The sequence below is a fragment of the Dipodomys spectabilis genome, unplaced genomic scaffold (assembly GCF_019054845.1).
Source record: "Dipodomys spectabilis isolate Male_0828 unplaced genomic scaffold, ASM1905484v1 ptg000157l, whole genome shotgun sequence".
In the NCBI taxonomy this organism is placed as follows: domain Eukaryota; kingdom Metazoa; phylum Chordata; class Mammalia; order Rodentia; family Heteromyidae; genus Dipodomys; species Dipodomys spectabilis.
The window spans coordinates 6,641,180-6,656,330 of record NW_024870834.1 but is presented as its reverse complement, the minus strand read 5'-3'; the positions used below and the strand labels follow the sequence as shown (position 1 = coordinate 6,656,330).

General features: G+C 41.3%; 1 protein-coding gene across 1 annotated transcript in view; it reads right to left on the bottom strand.

Moving 5' to 3' along the window:
- Window positions 1–365: 365 nt before the first annotated feature.
- Catsperb (cation channel sperm associated auxiliary subunit beta) overlaps window positions 366–15,151 on the bottom strand; it is a 77,923-nt gene continuing 63,137 nt past the window's right edge. Inside the window, 7 exon segments of the mRNA XM_042692711.1 lie at window positions 366–749; window positions 1,026–1,100; window positions 2,219–2,319; window positions 5,197–5,332; window positions 6,868–6,978; window positions 10,483–10,593; window positions 11,781–11,978. Coding sequence (XP_042548645.1) covers window positions 561–749; window positions 1,026–1,100; window positions 2,219–2,319; window positions 5,197–5,332; window positions 6,868–6,978; window positions 10,483–10,593; window positions 11,781–11,978 — 921 coding nt within the window. The 3' untranslated portion in view covers window positions 366–560.

Genomic DNA, 15,151 nt, shown 5'->3' with positions numbered 1-15,151 from the left:
GGGCCTGAACTCTGGGCCTGGGCGCTGTCCCTCAGCTCTTCAGCTCAAGGCTAGTGCTCTACCACTGGAGGCACAGTGCCACTCCTGGCTTTTTCTGCTTATGTGGTGCTGAGGAATCGAACCCAGGGCCTCGTGCATGCATAGCAAGCACTCTACCACTGAGCCACCTTTCCAGCCCTCACCTTCCTCTTTCTTACCCAGAAACAAGGTTCTAGGCTTTGGGGCCCACAAAATAAGCTACAGGCAGTTACAAGTTGCAAACAAAAAACAAAAATAAACAAAAAAAAAAAACCAGAAAAATGCATTCTACACAGAGTTGGTTAGTATTTTATATTTTTCCAAAGAAATCTTCAGGATAATTTCTATAAGTGCTGAAATAAATTTCTTATGTATTCAAAATAAGAGAATGGAATTGTAAACTTATTGGCAGATAATACTTTGAATTATAATAGTAATTCTGTAGTATTTTTATCTGGTTTTGTTTTGTAAACTTAACACTTAAGCATGTTGTTCTGGGATTTGTCTGATGAAATGAGATGTAGGATGTTGTTTAGTTTATGCTATGAGACACTGCTATTTGATATGTTCACTTTGTTTCCTTGAATCCATTTTCGAATTGCTGCCCCTGGGTGGATGTTACGCAGCTGGAACATAAATACTGTAAAAATCAACGCCCCCATCACTACGGCCGTTGCCACGGCAATAAGCGTATGTCCTGGAAATGGCAATGGCGCGTCATCAACGTAAATCTGCAACAAAACAAAAGAAAGTCATTAAGCTTTCTGAGTCTAATGTGAAACAGTGGACAGTGAATGATACCCCCATGCCCAGCAATGCTCTGCTCAGAGTAATGCAGACATTCAGCAGTCTCACCCATCACAACATCATTCTCCACATTCCCCGTCTGGCCCCAACTCTTGTCTAGCACAAGAGTCATCATTGTCCTTCGTCTCTGTTGGATTGATACTAGTCATGTCATTTCCCAGCCCTCACCCTCTCTTGGATAGCTCGTGCGTTCATAGTACCTGAAATTCTTCCAATAAGTTACAAAAAGTGACCCCTGGAACAACAGACACTCTAAAGTGAAACAGCTCAGAACCCTGGGGGAGAAAACACACCATGTCACAGCAGCAATATGCACCTTTAAGTAAAACCAGACATTGTCCCACATTCCTATGGATGCTTCATAGAAAGATTCCATTCTATTTTTAAGACTTTTGCACATATCTATTTTATATCAAAATGAAAAAGGGATTGCTACCCAGGAATTCACTAACTGATACTTTTTATAGAATTAAAAAAAACTCCCACAAAACCTAATTTGGTCTTGATGAGTACTTGAGGCTCAACCTCATTTTTTGTTGTTGTTGTTGGTCGTGGGGCCTGACCTCTGGGCCTGGGCGCTGTCCCTCAGCTCTTCAGCTCAAGGCTAGCGCTCTACCACATGAGCCACAGCGCCACTTCAGGCTTTTTCTGCTTTTGTGGTGCTGAAGAATCGAATCCAGGGCCTCATGCATGCAAGGCAAGCACTCTACCACTGAGCCACCTTCCCAGCCACTAAACCTCATATTTGTGGTATACTCCATCATTTTTTATTCGTTTTTCACAATTACCTGGATTGTATGAGCATCACATGGTTAGATAGGCAGCTGGTACTAGAAGACACAGGCTTGTGAATATCCCTTGAGCCCATTTCTTCCTCTAACTTTTGGAAACAGCCTTTCTGCAGTCCTTTATATAATCTCACTTACAGGTCAGCATGAAAATAGTAGCTTAATATTAAGTTTCTGAGCCCTTTACAAATAATAACACCAAGGGAAATCAAAAAAGAAGAAAAACTGTCCATATTTTTTAAAGTTGCTACTCCCACTTGGTGTCTGTGGCTCACACCTATAATCCTAGCTACTCAGAAGACAGACCTTAGGATCACAGTTGAAAGCTGGCCCGTGCATAAAGGATTGTGAGACTCTTATCAGCAATTAACCAGCAAAAAAAAGATGTGAGTGGAGCTGTGGTTCCACTGACAGAGTACCAGCTTGAGCAAAAAAGCTAAGGGATAGCACCCAGGCCCTGAGTTCAAGCCCCAGTACTGCCACACACACAAAAGGTTGCTATTCCAGTCATTCATGGATATCTACAGTTTAAAATCAATCTTAATTTAGACATATATGTTTTATAGAAACTTAAAATAGTAAAAACAAAAATGTCATCAACTTACCTTTATACTTAGGTTGAGACCTAAAGGATTATATACTGAAGCATCAAGAACTGGTTCCAAATATCTTTTCATTTTTTTAATATTTTCAGGTATAGTGTGTCCTAAAATACATGAAATATATATTTTAAGCACTTAGGTTATTTTTCTTATTTTGTCTAAAAATTTGTCAATTATATTAAGGTACAATGATAGTATGTTTAACATGACTATTCTGCTTGACTTTTTAGACCATATATCTATGCATGTATATATATATATTTATTTATAATGTCAGTCATAGTGCTTGAACTCAGGGCCTGAGTGCTGCCCTTGAGCTCTTTCATTCAAGACTAGCACTTTACCTCTTGGAGCAACTGTACCACTTCCAGTTTTCTGGTGGTTAATTGTAGATAAGAGTCTCATATACTTTCCTGTCCAGGCTGGCTTTGAACCATAACCCTCAAATCTCAGCTTCCTGGGTAGCTAGGATTACAAGTATGAGCCACCAGTGCCTGGCTTTGTAGACGCATATCTTATTTTTCCTATCATGGTCCCTTCCAGAAGGTCAAGGCTCCTGAGCACCTTGCTTCAGACTGACCTCTTCCTTCCAGCCCTCTGTTCATGACCAGTCCTGGCCAAACATCCTTTGATTTCTGGTTGTAAGATCATCTCAGCGCCTTCTTAGTGATGAGTAAGTGCTTCCTAATATGGAGGCAGTGAATTTTTATGATAGAATCACTTAAGTCCTTTCAGAGGAAATGATTAGGGCCAGGGTAGGTGTTTAATGGTATAAAGGTATGTGAAATATAAAGGAAATGATAGAGTCTGATTGTAGTCTTAGCCAATTTTCATGGTGGAAATACTTCTACCATTTAATGTCTATTTTCTTTTCTTTTTGAGACTGATCTTGCTAAGTAGTTTAGCCTGGTCTTGAACTTACAATCCTCCTGCTTCAGCTTCCCAAGTGTTGGGGCTATTGATATATTCCATGGATAATTTCAAGATACCAATAGTTTAACAATCAGGCACATAAAATGTTTTAATATTTAAAAATCCAGCCTCCAAATCTGGTAAGAGCAGTCGCTAGGATACTATAGAAAGTACAGAAAATGGGCTGGGAAGATGGCTCAGTGGTAGAGCGCTTGCCTTGCATGCATGAGGCCCTGCGTTCGATTCCTCAGCACCACATAAGCAAAAAGAAAAAAGCCGGAAGTGACGTTGTGGCTCAAGTGGTAGAAAGTGGTAGAGCGCTAGCCTTGAGCTGAAGAGCTGAGGACAGCGCCCAGGCCCAGAGTTCAGGCCCCACGACCGGACCCCCCCCCCCCAAAAAAAAAAAAAAAAAAAAGAAAGTACAGAAAATATCTGGATTATCACTGGATTTTTAAAATTTCAAGATGCTGGACAAATTAGACTCTGAATATTGAACATCTGGATATTTAGTAGCATATTAATGGCTGCTTAAACGTTTTATTTCCAACTAGGCACTGGTAGCTCACACCTGCATCCTAGCTACTCAGGAGGCTGAGATCTGAGTATCATGGTTTGAAGCCAGCCAGGGCAGGAAAGTCCATGAGGTTCTTACTTCCAATTAACCACTGGAAAACTGTAAGTGGCTCTGTTGGTTTAAAACAGTAGAGTGCTAGCTCTACTGAGTGAAAAGCTCAGGGACAGCGCCAGTGCCCTGAGTTCAAGACCCATGACCAAAACAAAAGTTTCATTTCTTTTGATCTAGTCATTGATTCTATCGCCGACTTCTACTTACTCATCTTCTCATCTCAATGTATTACACAAAAACAAACAAAATGTTTGAGGTATAAACTGAGTTTTTTTTTTTTTTTTGGGTCCGGTCGCGGGGCCTGAACTCTGGGCCTGGGCGCTGTCCCTCAGCTCTTCAGCTCAAGGCTAGCGCTCTACCACTTGAGCCACAGTGCCACTTCCGGCTTTTTTCTTTTTGCTTATTTGGTGCTGAGGAATCGAACCCAGGGCCTCAGGCATGCAAGGCAAGCGCTTAACCACTGAGCCAACTTCCCAGCCCCTATAAACTGAGTTTTTAAAAAAACTTTTACTCTTGTCCAGTTTTCTGCTCGTGGTTGGTACACTACCACTTGAGCCATGCCTCCAGCCTGATTTTGTGTGGTTAATTGGAGATGGAACCTCAGGGACTTTTCTGCCTGGGGTGGCTTCAAACGAAGATCCTCCAGATCTCAGCTTCCTGAGTAGCTAGAGTTATAGGATTGTGCTACCAGCATCCTGCTTCCATTTTATTTTAACAAAATATTTATGAAGTGGTGCTGTGGCTAAAGTGGTAGAGTGCTAGCTTTGAGCAACAAAGCTCAAGGACAGCACCTAGGCCACGAATTTAAGTTCTAGGACTAGCACACACATAGAAACGATTTTGCATCTTTTCAGTTCCTGTAACATAAACTTTTAAAGGAAGTCTTCTCTATTTCCAGTCAGATCTAGCCATAGTTCTTATAGCATATTCTGCAGCATGACTTCAATTGATCATCATTACTAATCTACAAAGTGACCTTCTGTTTTAATGAGTGCAGTTCAATTTTTTTTTTTTTTTTGTTAGTTGTGGGACTTGAACTCTGGGCCTGGGCACTGTCCCTGAGCTCTTCAGCTCAAAGTAAGTGCTCTACCACTTGAGCCACAGTGCCACTTCCAGTTTTCTGGTGGTTAACTGGAGATAAGAGTGTCATGGACTTTCCTGCCTGGGCTGGCTTTGAACCAAGATCCTTAGATCTCAGCCTCCTGAATAGCTGGATTACAGGCATAAGCCGCCAGTGCCCAGCTTCAAATTCTTCAGACTGCTCTTCTGCCATCAAATTCAGGTGACAAGGAGTGTACAACCACACACTCACTCATTCTGACCCTTTCCCAAAGAATGACTGACAAGCTCTTAGCCACACAGGCTTCATAAGCCACGGGCGTTCACAAACCAGCAGTGGCATCAGTTAGAGGATAAAAAGATGAAAGAAGACAGCAAAGCCTACTTAGTTCCCAGTTTTTCCTCGTGTTAACTTCAGTCACTGTGACCAGGTATGTAGGTTTCACCGGGATAAGTCCATCCTCGCTGTAAATTTCCAAGGTAACTGGATATTGTGTAACTGGAAACTTAAAACGTGGAACCTAAAACACAAATTCCACAAATGTATGTAAATTTTCCATACGAAAATTCATTTTGTTTCCTGGTGAAGAATCAGTGTGTATTCAGAGGAGCTATTCTAAATGAAGTTCCCAGTAGGATTTACACCTTTCAGGCCTGAACTAAATTGCTCAGGACTTCAAAGGCAGTACACAAACACTGAAATTTATAACTTTCTGTTGGCCCTTTTTGTTTGTTTGTTTGTTATGGGGCTTGAACTCTGGGCCTGGGCGCTGTCCCTCAGCTCTTCAGCTCAAGGCGAGCGCTCTACCACTTGAGCCACAGTGCCACTTCCAGTTTTCTGGTGGTGAATTGGACTTTTCCTGCCCGGGCTGGCTTTGAACTGTGATCCTCAGATTTCAGCCTCCTGAGTTGCTAGGATTACAGATTTGAGCCACCAGCACCTGGCTTGTTGGACTTTTTAAAAAAAATCAGGTGTTTTACATCTTTCAAATTTTTAAAAAATGTTGCTTACAGCCCCATCCCCCACTGCTGCCTGTTATAGTCCTCCAGGCTTTGGCTGTCAAGTTCAAATACAACTCCAACACCTGTTAACAGGTGATATTTAACAAGCTGTCCAGCTTCTCTGTGACTCAGATGAGATAAATCATAGAGAAGACCTAGAGCAGTGTGTAGCAGGAAACAAATGCTCAAGAAATACTGCTCTTACAGCAACCTAAAGGTGAGGCAAGAGGATCAAAAGTTTAAGGCCAGCCAGGGATAAGTAGTAAGACAGAAATAAAAGGAAGAAGGAGGAAGGAAAAAAGGGAAAAAAGAAAAAGGAAAAAAAGATGTTAATTTAACAGCATGGTTTCTATAATAACAACCCTTACAATTTACAATTTGTTGATTTTATGTCCAATCCTGTATTATATATATATTATATATATATAATCTTCATATAGTTACAAATATTGTCTATATACAATATACAGTCTTTCTTTATAGTGTCTTATGATATCTTTAAAATGGATCTATCTGAATATTATATCAACTGCACATATGGTGTTGTTAATGTATACACATTATTTTATTAGTCTTTGGGTGCTTTAATACTAACAGAATGAAATGTTATTTGGCATAGAACCTGTCACTACAACTATATGGAGCTCCTTGAAAACAGAGCCTTCATGTTCTTTGGTCTTAAGAATCTGATACATAATAGACTTTCAAAACTTTCTTCAATGACTCACTCTTGACATTATCAGTTAATGCATCCAGTTTAATAGGTTACAAGTTTCTATCATGTAACATAGTGTGTGTGTGTGTGTGTGTGTGTGTGTGTGTGTGTGTGTGTGTGTGTGTGTGTGTGTGTGTATCCCATGAGATGGACAAGGCAGTATTTTTATTTTACAGATAAAGTTAATTAATTCCTCTAGGTATATTTAAGTCCAGGATCTTCCAACTGTGTGTCAAATTCAGTTCTATGTCCTAATAGACATTTTTATTATGTCTGAATTTTCATGTTTAGGTGCATGTCCAAGTCTTATTTATCAGAAAGTAATGAATAATTTCTTACTTTTTCTTTGCAGTCGGAGAAAGCGACAGAGTCTGAAAGCTTCTGGTCATTTGTGCAATTGCACTCCTCCCGGTTGGAGGCGCCAGCGCACTGTTTGTATTTCCCTGTTTCCTGCAAACAGAGGCAACAGACCTTGACTTGTTTGCTGTGTTGCAGGATTTCTCTGAACTGAGTAAGTATTCAATAAACATTTGTTCCCTGAATAAATACAATTTCCAAAAAGTTAAAAGAGGAAAGTATTCATTAATAATAAATAGGACAGGTTTAGGGTGTAGCTCAGATGTATGGTCTAGACACACACACACACACACACACACACATGCACACGCACATGCACACGCACACATGCACACAGAGCCTACTAAAACAAGCATACAAAATTTCTGATTTGAAACAACCTCCTTGCATGGTAATTTGAGCCCAAGTATTGTTCATATACTGCTAGTTGACTTCAGTGCAGTTATTTTGGACCCAAAAGCCTTTGTCATTCACTGAGCTCCACTCAAAACCTCAGTCTAATCATATATATTCTTTTTGGCACTAGTGGTGTTTGGACTCAGGGCCTCGTGCTTGCTATGCAGGCACTCTAGCTGAATTCAAGGCCCCGGCACTGTTCTGAGAGTTTTGCTCAAGGCTTGCACTCTACCACTTGAGTCATAGCTCCACTTCTGGTATTTTTGGTGGTTAATTGGAGATAAGAATCTCATGGACTTTGCTGCCCCAGCTGGCTTCCAACTGTGATCCTCGAATCTCAGCCTCCTGAGCAGCTAGGATTATAGGCATTAGCTACTGGTACCTGGCCGTTTTGGTAATTTTTGAGATAAGGTCTAGACAAGCACCAGTCTTTGCCAGGTTGGGCATGGATTGAGATCTTTTGATTGTATACTTCTGGCTGTAGCTGATAGGCATGTACTACTAGAACCCAGTTTTTGTTTTTCTGTTGAGATTAAGTCATAAGTTTCTGTTTTTGTTTTTGTTTTTTTTGTCGTGGGGCCTGAACTCTAGACCTGGGCACTGTCCCTCAGCTCTTCAGCTCAAGGCTAGCGCTCTACCACTTGAGTCACAGCGCCACTTCCTGCTTTTTTCTTTTTGTTTATGTGGTGCTGAAGAATCGAACCCAGGGCCTCAGGCATTCAAGGCAAGTGCTCTACCACTTCCCAGCCCCTGAGTCATAAGCTTCTATGCCTGTGCTGCACTAGAATCATGATCCTTTAAGTATCAGCATGGATTAATCCTTTTGTCTTTGGCCCTTGAGTGCAGGATTATGGGTACATGCGACACAATCACTTAAGTTTTCTTAGTGGTCCTGGAACATGAACTCAAAGCCTCCTATTTTCTAGACAGTAACTCTACTACTTGAGTCAAGTTTTAATCTCATTTTCTTCAATTATTTTTCAGCTATGGTTTGGCATTTTTGCTATGGCCAACCAGAATCATGATCCTATTTAGGACTCCACCTAACTGGTATTATACATTCAGCTTATTGGTAAAGTTATACCTCACTAAATTTCTACTTGGACTGACCTCAAACTATGATCTTTTCAAAACTCTGCCTCTCAAGTGACTGACATTTAAGAGGCAAGCCACCAGGCGTGGCCCTTATTCAACACTTTTTAGGCACATCCTATCACTGACAGTATTGTGGGTACTATGAATACAGTAGAGATTTTTTTTAAAAACTTGCCTCATGAAGGTACCTTCTTAAGGGGTCAGAAAGGCAGTAAATAAATTAGTAAAATATATAAAATTATAATTAATGATAAGGAGAACAATGAAGCAGGGGAGGCAGTCAGGAATTGGGCTGAGGGAGATGGGGTTCTGATTCTAGAGTAGTTGGGCAAGGCCTCATTTTGATCCTCGCATTTAAGCAAGACCCTGGGGAAGGTGACAGAGTGAACGCCATGGTGTCTGGTGAAAGCTCATTCTAGAGAGGGATGTTCTGCAACTGCCAAGGCCCTGAGGTTGAAACACACATGGCCAGCAAGTTTGTAAAACAGCAAAGAGGTCAATGTGGTGAGAATAGTTGAGCAGTGGGAAGAGGCGTTAGGCTAGGGATCAGGTAAAGCCAAATCAGAGTCAAGGAGGGCCTTAGAAGTCACTGTAAAAATTTTGTCTTCATGGGAATGGGAAGGTGGCTCAGTAGTAGAGTGCTTGCCTCACATGCATGAGGCCCTGGATTCGAGTCCTCAGCACCACATAACCAGGAAAGGCCGGAAAAGCACTATGGCTCAAGTGGAAGAGCACTAGCCTTGAGCTGAAGAGCTCAGGGACAATGCCCAGGCCTAGAGTTCAAGCCCCACAACCAGCAAAAACAAAAAACACCCCCCCCAAAAGAAAAACAAACTTTGGTCTTCACTCTGAATGAGAAGAGAAAACAATGAAGAATCCTGAACAAACCAAGTATCAATTTTAGGTCTCTGAGCAGGGAGGTGTGTGTATGAATGGATATGAGTGCTTATACATTTGCATATGGATACAGGCAAGTAGGTACATTCTTCTGGTATCCATGAAGTTCCAGTTGAGAACTGGAGAAGCTACCTGTGAGAAGCTACATCACAATGTACTTTTCCTCTAAACTCTAAGGCCTCCCTTTGTTCTTTCTTTCTTGTTCAACTTTACCTCCAGAAGGATGCCTGGCTACTTCTAGAGTGCCAAGGTTCTGCTGAAATTGGGCTATTTTCTAGGCAACAACCTGATGTTGGTTCAAACAGTCTTGTTTCCTAGTAGATAGAATTCCTGTCAGGGGGCTGGAAGATCTGGGATGGACCTGCCAGTATCCATTGACCAAAGATGCTCTCACTGGCCTGTTCTCTTTGAGATTCAAATACAAGACAGGGAGAGGTCAAGGGTAGAGTCCATTTAGATTTCTTGGCTCCAGAACTATATGCAAGAATAGCTGTTAACCGACAGGGGCTAAAGAAGTAGAGAAGGAAAAGGGGCAACAATCATAGTGATAGCCATGGTAACAATAATAATAATAATTGCTGAAGCTTCTTATTTAGTCCACACAGCTAGGTCCATCTATAATTTTACTGAATGATTTCTTTTTTTTGGCGGGGGGAAGGCCCTAGAATGGGACTTGAATTCAGTATCTGTCACTTTTGCTCATTGGCTAGCATTCTACCAACTGAGCCATGCTTCCAATGCCTACTGAATGACTTCTTTCTTTCTTTCTTTTTTTTTTTTGGGGTCCGGTCATGGGGCCTGAACTCTGGGCCTGGGCGCTGTCCCTCAGCTCTTCAGCTCAAGGCTAGCGCTCTACCACTTGAGCCATAGCGCCACTTCCGGCTTTTTTCTTATTGCTTATGTGGTGCTGAGAAATTGAAGCCAGGGCCTCAGGCATGCAAGGCAAGCGCTCTACCACTGAGCCACCTTCCCAGCCCCTACTGAATGATTTCTTAAGTACAAAATTAATACTATGGGGCTGGGACTGTGACTTAGTGGTAGAATGTTTGCCTAGCATGCATGAGGCCCTGAGTTCAATTCTTCGGTTCCACATAATCAAAAAAATAATAAAATTAATAAAAAATTGAAAAAAGAAAACACACACGAACAACAATTATAATGAAAAAATTAATACTATGCTAGTCTATATATAGGAAAAAAGTCATTTACCTTTGACTTATGGAATAGATTTCTAGGTATGGGTTTGCTAGGATCTGCATGATAAAAATTATCTGTGAGTGGAATAGCAATTCCCATATTAGATGGAGGCCTGTAGTTTACCTGCAAGTGATTAAACAAAGAAAATATACAACACATTATCACTTACGAAGATGTACTAATGTAAATATAGATATTTTCCCCCTGAAAAGCATTAAATGCAATTTTGTCCTTTTGTAGCCTAAAGTATTAAGGTAAATTTCTCTTCTCCAACACTACCCCTTATTTTAATCAGTTTCAGAAACCTCCATTCCCAGAGGAAGAGTGGTAAATGCAGTAATAATATTCAGGTGATTTGAGGGGATGCATAGGGTGGGACAGCTGGGGGAAAATGATGAAAGGGATGACATCGATCAAGATACATTGTATTCATAAACTGATGTGTTGCACTGAGACCTCTTTGTACAACTACTTAATGATAATAAAATAATAAAAACTAAGCCTCAACCCATGGTTATATAACTTGGAGCTTGTAAACAAGTGCAAACCACTTTTGGTACCTAAATTAACTACCATAAAGTCAATGTGATAATGTTTATGTATTTTGTAAAAGAGATTTAGTGATGTCCTTAAATACTTCAATATTATTGGTTATTTGCTTTTAGTCACAGGAAAACAATATAAGTAGCTAGTTAGTTAACATCTATTTTTTTTAAAAATGGGTCACAGATTCTGATGAGGCAAAAGTTAAACTCATTACATTGAAATGGGACCAATTAGATACACTAACTTAGGCTAAGTCTGTGTGAGATCAAATAGCTATCTGTATCACAAAAACCCAAAATCACAAGATAGTATAACCAAGTTAAGTTACCAAGGAAAATATCATTATTTTAGAAAGTGTTTATATTTTAGAGTTAAGTAATCATTATTGCCTCCTCAAGACAAGATTGCAAAAGGACCGAAGCATTTGAGAATCTCAGAAAAGAAATCCTGAAACAGGATTCCATGCATGCAGAAGGAATACATCATTGGAACTCTCATACCCATATACTTTGATCCTCCCCCCCCCCCCATCTCCCGGTCACTTGTGGAGCTGTCCCTGAGCTCTTTGGCTCAAGGCTAGTGTTCTACCACTTTGAGCCACAGCTCCACTTCCCGTTCTTAAGTGGTTAATTGGAGATAAAGAGTCTCTTGGGGACTTTCTTGCCCAAGCTGGCTTCAAACCATGATGCTCAGATCTCAGCCTCCTGAGTAGCAAGAATTACAGGCATGAGTCACAGGTGCCCAGGTTTACCTAGATTTCTTACCGGCAGTGTTTTGATCCTGTTGAAACCCTGACTGTCTTGGTGTTCTCCGCTAAGCCAGTCTTCGGGCGGGATGGCCATTCTGGGGACATGGCGCATAGCCCTGAGGTAACTGCAGCTGCTTTTGAGTGTGGGCACCAGCGTGGTCACGAAGCACTCTGATGAGGCTTCCCACATAACCAATGCCAGAGAAGTGGAACCCTGGAAATAACCAGATAAAGAAAGATTACTTAAACTTAACTCATGGCCCTGACTGTTTTCACCCAAAATTCCCATGTTGAACTGTAAACCCTGGGCCCTCAGAAGGTGGCTGTGTTTAGATACAGAGACTTTAAAGAGGCAATCAAAACCACATCACTACGAGCCATGCCTTTCTAAGATTTGGGCACAGACAAGACAGACTGAGGGGTGATCACATAAGGACCAAAAAGAAGATGGCCAACTATGTACCAAGAAGAGAGGCTTTAGGAGACACAAAAACATCTAGTTCTTAGGTCTGCAGCTTCCAGAACTGTAGGAAGGCTAATTTCTAGCCAGGTACCAGGGGCTCATACCTGTAATCCTAGCTACTCAGGAACCTGAGATCTGAGCACCATGGTTTGATACCAGCCCAGGAAGGAAAGTCCTTGAGACTCTCATCTCCAATTAACTATCAGCTCCCTCCCAAGCCCTCTGCCACTCAAAAAAAAAAGTGCAGCTGTGGCTCAAAGTGGTAGAACACTAGCTTTGAGCAAATAAACCTAAAGGATAGTACTCAGGCCCTGAGTTCAAGTCTCAAGACTGACGCGTGTGCGTGTGCACACACGCACACACACACACACACACACAGAGTAAGCTTCTGTTAAGATACCACCCGGTCAGTGGTATTCTATTGTGGCAGCCCTAGAAGACTAATATAGTAAACAGCTAAAGAATATAGAAAAAAGTGCATGCCCGAAGCCTCAGCACATAGGAGACTGTGGCAAGAGAATCAGCAGGAGTTTGAGATGACCCTTGGCAACATAGTAAGACTGACCAAAAAAAAAAAAAAGAAAGAAAAAGAAAAAGAGTGATCCTAGGAACATCAATAAGCTTGATCCTAAGTACCTGTTCGAGAATAAATATTAATAGGAAAATATTTCTTTTTAAAGAAATATATCCTGCTGGGCACTGGTGGTTCATGCCTATAATCCTGGCTACTCAGGAGGCTGAGATTTGAGGATCACAGTTCAAAGCCAACCCAGGCAGGAAAGTCTGTGAGACCCTTATCTTCAATTAACCACCAGAAAACCAGAAGTGATGCTGTGGCTCAAAGTGGTAGAGTACTAGACTTGAGCTGAAGAGTTTAGGGACAGTGTCCCAGGCAAAGAGTTCAAGCCCCAACAACTGACAAAAAGATAAAAAAGAAAAAAGAAATACATCCCAATTGAATTAGAATATATTTCAGTTGGAATTATAATAAAATATATGAAGATAAACAAGGATCAAAAAGGACTTAATTAAATAACACTATTACATCCAATTCAGATCTATGGAGTTTCCTTCATTGATGGATGACTACCTAGTTATTTGCTTTGCAGATGAATGAAACAACTTTCAACTGTGTGTGTGTGTGTGTGTGTGTGTGTGTGTGTGTGTGTGTGTGTGTGTGTGTGTGTGTGTGTGTGTGTGTGTGTGTGTGTGTGTGTGTGTGTGTGTGTGTATGCCAGTACTGGGCCTCTCACTCTTGTTTGGCTTTTTCCACTCAAAGCGGTCGTTTTACCACTCAACCCACACCTCTACTTCCAATTCTTTGCTGGTTAATTGGAGATAAAAGTCTCGTGGACTTTTCTGCCACAATCCTTAGATCCCAGCCTCCAAAGTAGAAGGATTTCAGACTTGAGCCATCAGCACCTGGCTTTATTATTTTTTTTTTTTGTCGGTCATGGGGCTTGAACTCTGGGCCTGAGCGCTGTCCCTCAGCTCTTCAGCTCAAGGCGAGCGCTCTACCACTTGAGCTACAGCGCCACTTCCAATTTTCTGGTGGTTTATTGGAGATAGGAGTCTCACGGTCTTTCCTGCCGGGGCTGGCTTTGAACCACGATCCTCAGATCTCAGCCTCCTGAGTAGCTAGGATTACAGGCGTGAGCCACCAGCGCCTGGCAGCACCTGGCTTTAAAACAACTTCCTGAGCTGGGTGCCAGTGGCTCATGCATGTAATCCTAGCTACTCAGGAGGCTGAGATCTGAGGATCGAGGTTCAAAGCCAGCCCAGGCAGGAAAGTTCATGAGACTCTTATCTCCAATGAACCACTAGAAAACCGGAAGTGGCTCTGTGGCTCAAGTGGTAGAGCGCTAGCCTTGAGCTGAAGAGCTGAGGGACAGGGCCCAGGCCCAGAGTTCAAGCTCCATGATCACAAAAAATAAATAAAAAAACAACAACTTCCTGTTGGTCTACATTTTGAAAAAAAAAAAAAAGATCCAAACAGCAATCTTTATTTCATATAGGTTTTCAGTAGAGATTTATGCACAGTAAGTATATGTGTGTGTTTTCATGCTTTTTTGTTGCTGTTGTTGGTTGTGGGGCCTGAACTCGGGGCTTGGGTGTGGTCCCTGAGCCTCTTCGTGCTGAAGGGCTAGCCCTCTACTACTTGAGCCACACAGTACCAGTACCACTTCCTGTTTTTGAGTGGTTAATTGGAGATAAGAGTCTCATGGGGACTTTTCTGCTTGGGCTGGCTTCAAACCACAAGCCTCAGATGTCAGCCTACTGAGTAGCTAGGATTACAGGCGTGAGGTACCAGTGCCTGGCCCTAAGTACTTTTTATTTTGTTAATTATTATTATTTTAGATAAAGTCTGGTTAAGTTGCTAGGCTTGAATGTAACATTGTTGCCAGGATTCCAATGTTATTTTTGAGTAATTGAATGATGATATGTCACTGTTATATATGACGTATAATACACCTTTTTTTGGTGCCAGTCCTGGGTCTTGAACTCAAGGCCAGGGCACTGTCCCTGAACTTTTGTGCTCAAGGTTAGTTGAACCACAACTTGGCTTCCAGCTTTTTGTTGGTAAACTGGAGATGAGTCTTACAGGCTTCCCTGCCCAGGCCAGCTTTGAACAGTGATCCTCAAATTTCAGCCTCCTGAGTAACTAGGCATAGGCCACTGGCACCTGGCTTAATATACATATTTTATTTTAAGGATGTGTATTTAAGTTTATAGGAATTAAATAATATGTCATCTATTTACTTCAAAATACATGAGAATATAAACAAAGTTAAATAGGGATGGTAAAAAGTAGCATAATATTAAGTATTGACTAATCTGGATAATGAATATATGGACATTTTACTTTTCTGTGTATATGAAAGTTTTCATGATACAAAAAGTTGAGAATTTGTAGAAAAATGTTT